The sequence below is a fragment of the Panicum virgatum genome, chromosome 9N (genome assembly GCF_016808335.1).
Source record: "Panicum virgatum strain AP13 chromosome 9N, P.virgatum_v5, whole genome shotgun sequence".
Lineage (NCBI taxonomy): Eukaryota > Viridiplantae > Streptophyta > Magnoliopsida > Poales > Poaceae > Panicum > Panicum virgatum.
Window position 1 is genome coordinate 68,295,371 of NC_053153.1, and position 12,376 is coordinate 68,307,746.

The 12,376-nt window shown below is 49.5% G+C and overlaps 1 protein-coding gene across 1 annotated transcript; it reads left to right on the forward strand.

The window, feature by feature from the left end:
- The first annotated feature begins 8,985 nt into the window (after window positions 1–8,985).
- LOC120690274 (pyruvate decarboxylase 2) lies at window positions 8,986–11,927 on the forward strand. The gene is made up of 6 exons (XM_039972866.1): window positions 8,986–9,669; window positions 9,774–9,937; window positions 10,302–10,952; window positions 11,033–11,150; window positions 11,242–11,430; window positions 11,537–11,927. The coding sequence occupies exons 1-6, from the start codon at window positions 9,148–9,150 to the stop codon at window positions 11,705–11,707; spliced, it is 1,815 nt and encodes a 604-aa protein (XP_039828800.1). The 5' UTR covers window positions 8,986–9,147; the 3' UTR covers window positions 11,708–11,927.
- Window positions 11,928–12,376: the final 449 nt, after the last annotated feature.

The window sequence follows — 12,376 nt, forward strand, 5'->3', positions numbered from 1 at the left end:
AATATAGCCGTTGGAGAAAAGCTGCCAGAAATGTGCTTAACACCGGTTAATCCAATGCTCCCCAAATTGCCATCGTCGGTTTAACCGGTGATACTAAACTGCCCACTGAAAACTAGCCGTTACGTGTACGGGCAATCAACCGACGCAATCGACCGGTGTATGTAATATTAGCGTCGGTTTAACCGGTGAGTGCAACTGTCCTCTGATCCTTGAAAAACAAACTCTCTGGACAACTGCACCGACGCCATTAACCGGTGCATCATCGGTTCATCCGATGTATGCATTTTTCTTGGTCTGCTTCTGCCATTGCACCGACGTATTCAAACTTCCTATCGTCGGTTCATCCGGTGCCAAACCCTAGCCCGCAAGCCATCTCTGTCATTGCACCGATGAGTACATTTTGCCTTACGTCGGTTTAACCGGTGATACTAAAACTCCCAGACGTGCTCAAGTCAATGCACCGACGTGTGTAATTTGCTTGGCGTCGGTTCAACCGGTGACTTGATTTCTTTGTCATCACTTGAACCTAAAAGCCTGAGTATATCATCTAAGCAAACACATTAGTTCAAGTGTTGCGTGTGTCATCAATCGCCAAAACATTATATTGAAATATGGCATGAGAGGCCATTTTCGCTACACATGTAGAAACCGAAATACGAAACATAAACTAACCTGTGTAGACCGGTATCTGTGGCCCCGGTACCATCCCTGGATACGGTCCGCCAACTGGTGCTGTCCCTCTAAACATTCCAGTATAGCCGAACGCAGTAGCTGGATCGTATCCTGTATGTGATATTAGTAAATATGTAGGAACACTTGATCTAATTTTAAAGAGATATGTACGTTATCTGCACTTGAGAAGAACTGCGACGTCAGCCCGTGCACGGTCGACGGACACGGGAACGACGACGAGGCCTGGGACGACCCGTGGCTGTCTTCGTACTGCACACGGCTTCCGAAGTTGTGCACTACCTGACGCAACTGATCACGCTGCCTCGACCATGCCTCTGTCTGCTCAAACTAGGTCATTGGGGATCCGGCACGTACCCTCGTCAAGTAAGTCGAGCAGTCCGTCTCCATCATGTTGCAAAGGCGAAGCTGCATCCATTCAGTAAAGGTACAGTTACAAACACATGAATTATCTTATGAATATGATTATATATATATGCAAATATGATCAAGAGACTCACCGCGCCAGCTAGTGCCTCCACGTGGTGCCGGGCATAGCCATCCTGAGGCCTCGCCTGGTGTGGCTGCGGGTGAGTGTCAACAAAAACCAGACGAGCCCGAATCCGGGGTAAGTACCAGGTGAGGTAAGCCCTAAAGGAGCTGTCTGTGTGTGGTCCTGTTGGATGGACCAAGTGCTCGTCTGCCTGTTCCCATTGGTCCACCCACGGCTGGATCTTAGTGAGCCAATCATCAGAGCACGGCAAGCCACTCCTTGACAACCTACAAAGTGGACCACGAAGAATCGTTAGATTCGACACGAATGTATGAGCCAAGTTCATTCATAATTACCTGTGGTCCTGGCGACTGACACGCTCCAACGCGGTGGGCACCGAAAACTCCTGGCCCTGCCCAAACTGTCTCCTGACTCTCCAGGGGCAATATGCCTCAACCGCGATGTCATAAACCAGGACGGCGGAAGTAAGCCATAGGCTCGCATTCGCGGAGCAGTGCGAAGACAGGCCTGCTGGTGCACGGGTAGCCACAGCCTCTGGGCTGTAAGGCTCCCAGACAACGTCCTCGGGCGTCAGCATGTCGAGCTCCGAAACAAACTCAGGATATGCGCGTCTAACCTGCGCATGCGCCCAGGACCTCTGCATTCGGAATAAGTAACATTAAAAGTGCGCTAATGCATCATGTAACAATGAATAACAAAATTAGATGTATAAGAACGTACCTGACGCCAGATCCAGATAGTTCCCATAGTGGGCCTCTCGTCCTCCTCGTCGCCGTACATTCCCCCGTGGTAAGGCTCGTGGCTGACCATGGGCCGACCAACGGCTAACCTCTCGTACGACCAAAGCTGTAGCAGTAGTGGGCACCCTGCCAGGATAGCGTTCCCATGTGTCTTCATGCAGCCGTCGCAGAGTCCACGGTAAGTGGCTGCAAGTACCGCCTCACCCCAGCTGTAGGGCGGTACGTCCTCGTCCCCATCCGCAATCTCCCGTGCATACGGAAGGAGAATCCTATCGACCGAGTTGCCATGAGTGTTGTTGAACATGATGTAACCAAACAACCAAAGTAGGTACGCCTCCAACGATCTGGTCACACTGTACTCGTCGGCATCCGCAGCCAACAGGGCAGGCTGCATAAATAATTAAGATTAATGGTTTCAACTGACTATGGAACATGTGAATTGTAACAATTAAATTTATATATGGAATGAATACGTACTGTAAACTGTAGGAACTAGGTCTTCGAAGGACCTGCTGCTCGCGGGTGCGGGTTGATCGGACCTGCTTCTTCCACGCGGTCAACCAGGGCAAAACGGGCCTCCAGGTCATCCTTCCAAGAGGCCGCCACCACACGCGGACCTACAGCCTCCCCAACGATAGGGAAGCCGAGGAGGTAGGCCACGTCCTGCAGCGTAGGAGTCATCTCCCCACACGGGAGGTGGAACGTGTGTGTCTCCGGCCTCCATCTATCAACGAGCGCCGTCAGGAGGGATCGGTCGATCTGAATAGGCCCAACCTCGACAAGACGGCTCAGAGTCAGTAGACCGGCCTCACGTAATCTGCAATAAACAAAATTGTATAAATAAAGGAATACCGACGAATACATAAGTGATAAACAATAATATTTCATTACATACCTGTCACACCAATCGTGGTGTATAGAGATCGCCTCCCCGGGTGGACGAGGACGTAGCACCTCTAGGGCTCGGTGCTCAACAGCTGCAAAGTAAGACCTGTGGCTCGAGTCGATAACTGGGTCTAGCAAGGAGTCCATCTCGATACCTGCATTTTCAAAAATATATGAGAACACATACGTATATATATGTTTCATACAAACTGGACACATAGGTACAATAATATTTCATTACATACCTGCAATATTTCATTACTACATATTACAAATAATGAAATACAATTGTGGATCATGACACCGAATGCCTTCCACGAGCAATTCTCGCCGATGCTCGTCTAAACGTAGGAGGTACTCCATCTCTGGGATTTCCGGAAGGACCGACGTCAGCAGCATCGTGAAGTGGATTCTGAGGACACTTCTTGTAGTTGTGACCCAATGCTCCATATTGGCTGTAACGCTTTTGTGCATTGCTTGCTTCCGACTCATCCATACCATTCCGAATACAACGTGTCTGACGGCGGCCTTTGCCTTTCTTAGTGGCTGGATCAGGAATAAACATCTTATTCTCATTATCATGAGTGAAAGGCTCCACAATTCTAATCCCGTATACCTCATGTCCCTAGGTGGATACAGCTGCTTCCTTGCTGAAGTAAGGTGAAACAAATACTCCTGGCTGCAACGCAGACTCTGCACACGCCGCAATGAGATGGGAGCATGGCAAATGCAATAACTTAGGCTTCATGCAGGAGCAGAAGACTTTGCCATCTACTGTAATCAAACTCTCCTGTACCACCCTATCTCTACGGATACCACGACCACTTCTATCCTTGCATAGAACCTCAAATCTATGCTCCATTGTACCTGTCGATATGACGCGATGCAGTTTGGCCTTTTCAATCTTCTCTTGCATATATTGTGTCACTCTTTTGCAAAACTGAATTTGGGGGTTGCTGATGTTTATGCTTGCAGCCGTGTAACGCTCTCTGAAATACTTCATGCACCCATACATGATGAACTCAACAATTCCCACAAGAGGAAAGGCACGACAAGAACGCATAACCATATTGAAACACTCTGCATGGTTCGTTGTCTGAATACCATACCGTATTCCGTTGGTATCATACAGGAATGACCATTTGTCCTTAGGTGCACCTCGAATCCAGTGTGAAAATGGCTTCTCAATTGAATCCCTAGCCTCTGTTGCCTGACTCGTGCCTGCTCCTGATGCCTTTACCTTCACTAGCTCTGCAGTCAACTGATTAAGCATCTGCCATAATGCATTGAATTTTCTCTGTTGATTTTGGGTGCACAACCTCTTAAACAGGTTCTTAAGATCCTTGTTCTTGAAGTGGTCATAGAAGTTTGCACCCATATGCCTAATGCACCACCTGTTTTGGACATCGGGCCACAATGGAGGCGTTGTCGCAGTTCCACGTTGCAATTTCAGTATTGATTGCAGCAGACCTGCATGCCTATCACTAATAAGCCACACATCTGGACGTGCAGCAACGACATGAATCTTCACTCGTTCAAGGAACCAATACCAACTGTCTATGTTCTCATTCTCAACAAATGCAAATGCGAGCGGAACTATTTGGTTGTTGCAATCTACACCGATTGCGGTGAGTATCTGACATTTATACCTTCCAGTAAAAAATGTGCCATCAATGCAGATCACCGGAAGACAAAACTGAAATGCTCTAACACAAGCACCTATGCAAAAGAAGGCTCGTTGCATAATTCTTTGTCCCCTAGTCACGGCTGGTACGAGGTATGTGTCATAAAAGCTTCCAGGATTTTTAGCAGCAACCTGGGATAACATACGAGGTAGGTTATCATATGATGCCTCGTATGTGCCAAACCGCATCTCGAACACCCTTTGTTTAGCCCGCCATGCCTTCAAATAACTGATGGTGTACTGGTAAGTCTGCTCAATGTGTCGAACAATCATTTTTGGCTCATAATTTAGGTTGTCCATAATAAACCCATACATTTGCTTTGCAACAAAGTCGCAAGATATATTGCGATGCGAGGAAAGAACTTCTGACAGCAAACAAGTGTGCTCTGTCACAATGGAACATTTCCAGTTTGACTTCCATTTTCTCTTGAATGCATGTACTCGCCATGGACATCCATCATTCACACACTTCACCTCATATTCTTTACTGCCAGACTTTACGACTCTGAATTCTCGTTTCAATGATATTGCCCATAGTCTCACAACATCTTTTACGGCTTCAATGTTTGGATATGTTGCACCTTGCACTACCTCATTCCCTATGTACTCCCACTCCTGATTTTGTACATCTTCTGCGACATGACTGCCAAAACCAAGCTCCTTCCACTCTTTTGGCAATGAGTACTGCTCGTCATCAGATGAGCCCTCATATTCTTCCATCTCTATTGCGGTTTGGTCTTCTGCCTCCATTTTGTCGACAATGCTATGTATCCTCTCTCCCTCATCAGCAAGGCCCTGTGGTCCCATGTTTTGGTTCTCTGTCTCTTCTGACTCATCTTGCTCAACATAATTGGTCTCTCTTCGAATACTCGGAGTTCCTTGATCTGCACAATGTTGGATTTCATTTTGTGTCTTCTCCCGGATTTGAACAAGAATGGCCAGAGGCCACCCACGCTCTAGAGCTGCTTGCATGTACTTCTGCCAGTCATCAGTGTTGTGTATCATCATCAATTCCCATAATTCACTTTCTACCTCCCAATTAACAAGAGACTGGACGGTGATCACATGTGTCAACGGATCAACACGGAACCCACGCTGCAGTCACTTACATATGGAACCAAAACGTCTTTCCAGAGGTTTATCTATGGCGCTAGATGTGCACTTAAAGGCAGAAAGATCTACTCCATTTGGCGCATACATAACATTGTAGTCACCATAAAATACTTGAAACTGCATCTTGCTCGACATATCTGTATATCACATAATACTTATCGAGTTATACTCTTTACTTCACTACTTTATTCAATAATCCGTAAAAACTAAGTATGAAATTCAACTACAACGTATAAGTATTCATAACTACGTGATGACACTCAAATTATATACTGCATATGCCAAATTCTATTCTAAATCATAATTAATTTATAAACACGTCTCTAATAGTACTGCAATTGTAATAATAAATGCGTAGTACTAATTTTCTAAACTAATTTACTACTACGTAACTACAAACTAAAGTATCATTAAACTCCTACTTAAATGGTTCTACTATAGCACTAATTAAATTAAATTACTCACCCCTACTTAAATTACTCCTACTTAAATGCGTAAAACTTATATAAAAAATTATATAAACTAAATATACTAATCTGCAGATCACAAGTGCTGAATCCGGCAGGGCTTCGCCGCTTCCCTTCTCCTCACCTCTCTTTTTTCTGAATTTTTGGTGGAATTTTCGGGCTCAAATATAGGGGGGTTACCCCGGTCGCCTGTGGTGGGGGGGCGACAGCCCCCCCCCCCCTGCCGCGCCCGTGGGCTGGGCCCAGCGGTCGCCCGAGGGGGGGCGACAGGCCCCCTTTTTTCCAGGGACATCATTGCAAATTTAAAGAAAAAAAATTACACTAAGGACCTGTCGCGACCTGGGATGTTTTTGAAATATTTCAAAACGGACATATATTTTTGAAATTTTTATTTTTGAAAAATATAAAAATGAAAAAAGCGCGTCCGAAACCCACTAATGGGCCGCGCGCGGAGGAGCCTTCTGCGATGGGTCAGCATACGCGCGACCCCTAGTATTCGCACACCAGCCCCCGTCCCCACCTCAAAAAAAAAAAGGGCTCATGAAGGTTGGGGGCGGACTGTGGGGTTCGTGATGTTTGGATGCAAATGCTACTGTGATGCTAATAGATGAAAATACTAAATTTTAGCATTAGCTCCTTTAAATGGAAGTGCTAATGGAATGGAATAAATTTTAATTAAAACTTAAAAATTTTAGCATGGATATGAGTGCTAATGTATGCTAAAGTTTAGCATTCAACTTTAACTCCTCCAAATCCAAACAGATTAAAAAAACGATGAAGTGCACCAAAAAAAATCCTAAAATACTCTGGCCTACAATTCCGTGTCAGTGCCTCAGTGGCACACCCACGAAACTGGTCTGTGCAACGGCTGGCTCTACCGGCCTGACGCCACTGTGTCGCGGTCTCTTGGACCTCCCAAAGCCCGCCACCGATCTAGATCGAGCTGCCAAATCTACGGTCTACAGCTTAAAAAAAAAAAGAAACTAAGGCCTTGGTCGGTCGAAACTAGCGTGGTAACAACGTGCAGTTCGTTCGAAAAAAAAAAGTGCAGGCAGCGGATATGAGGCGTACCAACGGCCTGCGGTTTGCGTCCGGCGATCGTCACGTAGCGCCCCCCCCCCCCCCCCCCCCCCCCCCCCCCGGGTTTTGACCTTTCGCACTGACTCGCTCGTCGTCGACGCCGCACACCGATGCGATCATGCGCGCGAGCTGCAGTCAACGTACGTAAGCGAGTTGGCCACAACTCACAAGTCACACTGCGTAGCCAAAAGTCGAGTGCGTGGTGGGGATGCTAGCGACTGGTGCATTGGGGAACTACTCGTCTACGGTTTCGCTCTGAACAAATGCAGAGGTATTGGCTCCGTTTAGTTTGTTCTTAGAAGATCCTAGAAAATACTGTGACAGCTAATTAGGATATTAAATAAAGATAATTTACAAAACCAACTTCAGAATCTCTACGTTAGGAACCCTGAAGAATCTAATGATGCCTTGATGCATGATTAGACGATGGTTACTGTAGCATCACTATAGCCAATCATTAATTAATTAGCATCATTAGATTCGTCGCAAAAAATTATACTCATAAGTATTTTTTTTTCAAATAAACTTCATTTAGTACTCCATGCATATAAGATTTTCTCGTATACGAATTTAGAGCACCAGCAGCCAAACAGGCCATTCTTCTGTAGTGTCAGATGGTCCTTTTTGGCTACTGCATTTGTTCAGAGCGTAGATCAATGATTAATCCGACCGTAAAGCCAATGCTCAGCTAGTCAGCTCGTACATGACGAAACAGAGCACCCGGCTGCCGGATCGCAGTATATTCTAAGGATCGACCGTACCACGCGACGATCTCTGACGGCATGAGGAACAGTGTAATTAGTCCGGACTCTTCATTTGTTTCGTTCAAGGGGATCAGATTTTTTGCTTCTAGGAGTTTTTGCTTTGTAATCGATCACTCGCAAAGTAGACGGGAGCTTTCAGCGCACGTGTGGCCCGGGTCGTGACGGCGCCAGCTTATCAGTCTGTCGTTTTATTGCGGACTGCTAAGCCAGCTGGGATCCTTTTTCCTCTCGGAGAACGATTTTGCGTGCGGCACGCGACGCTCCTGCCGGTCCAGATCCGGCCGATCCCAACCGAAAACCGGCGGGAGGGTGGCACACCGCGGCGTGGTTTCGCAACCGCTGTCGCTGCTTTCTCTGCAGCGGTTCCGTTCGCGGCTGCGCTAGCTCCCAACTTTTACTTGCCGTCTCCAAACGCTAAGCCGGCCATCGCGTTAGGGGCACAGCCCTCGGCACGGCTCATCGCGCAGAGTTCATCCCATGATCCCATCGCCATCGGTGAAAACAGACTGCGAGCTCAACGCAGGCGTCGTCCTTGGCACGGCTCGGCTCCACCGCTGTGGGACGGCCGTTTTCGGGTAGGGACGGGGGAAATGTGGCCTTGGGGATCAGAGGGAGAGATTTCAGGGACCGTGATTTATTTCAGAAAAGAGATTTCAGAGACCGTGATGACTGATGAGACCCATGTGTCAACCGCGCAAGCAAAGCCTAGCACGGCTCGATCCCAGCACTGCCCCCGGACGGTGCAGCGGCGGCGGGATCCAGCGAGTCCGCCTTGCGCAGCAAACAAGACGCCCGAAACCGCGACGTGCGCTCCAAACCCGCACACATTCCCCGTTTACGCCGCGGATCCGCCCTCCGTGACGCTGACGCGTGGGGCCGCCACGCCCGGCGCCCTCGCCGCCCTCCCCCCCGCCGCGGCCGCGCGGCCCCTGGTTTTCTCCCCTTTGCCCCAAAAGATGACACAGGTTTTACGCGAAACCCCCGGTGACCACACGAGAATCCCGCGGACGCCCCCGCCGCGCCACCACGGGTATAAAAGGACAGGTGGTGCCTCCTCCGGCAACCCACCGAACGAGACCCCCAACACACGTCAAAGCGGAAAGCCTCAGATAACCCCCAGGAAATCGTATTATAATCTCGCCCTCCACTCCCCCTGCTCCGCTGCAACTCCACTCGGCCGCCCCCCACCCTGATCCTTCCCCCAGCCATTGGTGCGTGCTTGATCGGATCCATGGACACCCACATCGGATCCGTGGACGGGCCGGCGCTGGCGGCGGCGAACGGCGCGGTGGGCTGCCCGGCGTCGGCGCCGGGGTGCCCGATGGCGTCCACGCCGGCGCTGACGGCCGGGGAGGCGTCGCTGGGGCGCCACCTCGCGCGCCGCCTCGTGCAGGTCGGCGTCGGCGACGTCTTCGCCGTCCCCGGGGACTTCAACCTGACGCTGCTCGACCACCTGATCGCCGAGCCCGGGCTGCGCCTCGTCGGCTGCTGCAACGAGCTCAACGCCGGGTACGCCGCCGACGGGTACGCGCGCGCGCGGGGCGTCGGGGCGTGCGCCGTCACGTTCACCGTCGGGGGCCTCAGCGTGCTCAACGCCATCGCGGGCGCCTACAGCGAGAACCTGCCCGTCATCTGCATCGCCGGCGGGCCCAACTCCAACGACTACGGGACCAACCGCATCCTCCACCACACCATCGGCCTCCCCGACTTCTCGCAGGAGCTCCGCTGCTTCCAGACCGTCACCTGCCACCAGGTGCGCCCGCGCGTGTCCCCCGTCTTCCTTGGGATTTTTTGTGGGTTTTGAGAGTCTGTTTCATCTGGTTGTTTAATGGTTTGTTTGCTTGTTCGTGGATTCAGACGGTGGTGACCAATCTGGAGGACGCGCACGAGCAGATCGACACGGCCATCGCCACGGCGCTGAGAGAGAGCAAGCCGGTGTATCTCAGCATTAGCTGCAATCTCCCCGGGCTACCTCACCCTACCTTTAGCCGCGATCCCGTGCCGTTCTTCCTCTCCCCCAGGTACTGGTTGTCATTGATTCTAAGATTCATAGGCTACGTTGCTTGGATCATGAAACTCCCCCCCCCCCCCCCAAAAAAAAAAACTTTCAGAACCTGCAATGTTCTATATTAATCCTAGGGCTGTCACATATAAACTGAAGTTTTTGTTATTGGGGAAGTGCCTAATCGAAATGGTAGCAATGAGATAATGCAATTTACGTCATCTGATGAAATCTCGGACTAGATGAACAATCGTCTGGTGTGATAATGATTTTCTTGTCTAGTCATCGGATGAATTGAGTCTGTACTCTGTAATATGGCACTGCAAGTGTGTGCAACAAGATGCTATCTGAAATCCCGTTATTAACTGTCTTTAATACTGCAGAATGAGCAACAAGATGGGACTAGAGGCTGCAATTGAGGCAACTGTTGAGTTCCTGAACAAGGCCGTGAAGCCAGTGCTTGTTGGCGGCCCCAAACTGCGTGTGGCAAAAGCAGGAAAGGCATTTGTGGATCTGGTAGATGCCAGCGGCTATGCATACGCAGTGATGCCATCGGCAAAGGGACTTGTGCCAGAGACGCACCCACACTTCATCGGCACCTACTGGGGTGCCGTTAGCACTGCCTTCTGTGCTGAGATTGTTGAGTCGGCTGATGCCTACCTCTTTGCCGGCCCCATTTTCAATGACTACAGCTCTGTTGGCTACTCTTTCCTCCTCAAGAAGGACAAGGCCATCATCGTCCAACCTGAACGTGTGATAGTCGGGAATGGGCCAGCATTCGGATGTGTCATGATGAAGGATTTCTTGTCTGAATTGGCTAAGAGGGTTAAGAAGAACACCACTGCCTATGAGAACTACAAGAGGATCTTTGTGCCGGAAGGACAGCCGCTGGAAAGTGAGCCGAATGAGCCGTTGCGTGTCAATGTGCTCTTCAAGCACATTCAGAAGATGCTTACAGGTGATAGTGCGGTGATCGCTGAGACTGGTGACTCCTGGTTCAACTGTCAGAAGCTGAAGCTGCCCGAGGGCTGCGGGTGAGCATTGTGATGTCATACCGTTCTAATATCTTACTTGTTCTTGCCTTGTTCTGATGATGGTTCTTTGCATGCTGTAGGTATGAATTCCAGATGCAGTATGGTTCCATTGGATGGTCAGTTGGTGCATTGCTTGGCTACGCTCAGGGGGCTAACGACAAGCGTGTGATTGCCTGCATTGGTGATGGAAGCTTCCAGGTGAAGTTTCATTGCCTGATCATCTCTCTGCTGCAATTTGATGATGGATGGCTCGATTCTAATGTGACTGTCTCCTGGGGCAACCTTGCAGGTTACAGCACAGGATGTGTCAACTATGCTGCGGTGCCAGCAGAACAGCATAATTTTCCTGATCAACAATGGTGGGTACACCATTGAGGTGGAAATCCACGATGGACCTTACAATGTCATCAAGAACTGGAACTACACGGGCCTTGTGGATGCCATTCACAATGGAGAGGGCAAGTGCTGGACCTCCAAGGTAAACAATCTGCCAATAGTCTTAACCCGTACCAGAACTACTGAACTAGCAGATGCTGTTACAGCTGAAGAACTGTTGCTAATGGATGCAACGGTAACTTGTGCAGGTGAAGTGCGAGGAGGAGCTGACAAGCGCGATCGAGACGGCGCTGGGGGAGAAGAAGGATTGCCTGTGCTTCATCGAGGTGATCGCGCACAAGGATGACACCAGCAAAGAGCTGTTGGAGTGGGGCTCCAGGGTCTCTGCTGCCAACTCCAGGCCACCGAATCCTCAGTAGAGCACTCTTGCAAGTTCCAAGCCTCGGGCTCTCGGTAGTGGTGGTAGAACGATGGGGCTCAATCGAATAACGTGATCGCTTTGCCCTTTCTGTTATGTTCTCGTTTAGTGCCTGGTTCTCATTGTTCTTGATGGTCCTGTATCTATTTGTGACAATTCCCCCGTTTCTTGCACGTGAATGCCGCAGAGAATTATGAGAAATTTCAGGTTTCGGTACTACAGTTATGTGTTGTGTGACTCTATTTGTGCTCAGGTGAACATTGGGCGACCGGGTAGTGAATCATTTGACGTGTCCCTTTCCCAGAGTAGATCTATAGATCCGAATTCCAGACGGGACGTGCATGAACCGATGAGCACTGGATCTAGCACTGATGCAGCACATCAGATTTTTTTTAAAATAATTAGCACATCAGATTTTTAATGGGGGTGTGGGGTGCATCATCAGAGGTGCGCGGTGCGAATTCAATGATTTAATCTAGGGTACCCTTTAATCTATCCTATCAGGGTCAAGTTTCTCGGCAGGTTGCCATCATGCGTGCGTCTACACATAGCCGGGACCACACTATTGCGTCCCTTCCCTGGAGCTATCTGTCTGCTTTTGCCGGACGAAGTGGCACCGTCTAATCATATCCTTGATCTTAATTATTTATGGTCTATGATGGGTTTGGTG

Coding starts and splice junctions, on each gene's coding strand:
- LOC120690274 (XM_039972866.1), top strand. CDS start 9,148: ATGGACACCCACATCGGATCCGTGGACGGGCCGGCGCTGGCGGCGGCG. Junction 9,670..9,773: donor AGACCGTCACCTGCCACCAG/GTGCGCCCGCGC, acceptor TCGTGGATTCAG/ACGGTGGTGACCAATCTGGA. Junction 10,953..11,032: donor AAGCTGCCCGAGGGCTGCGG/GTGAGCATTGTG, acceptor TGCATGCTGTAG/GTATGAATTCCAGATGCAGT.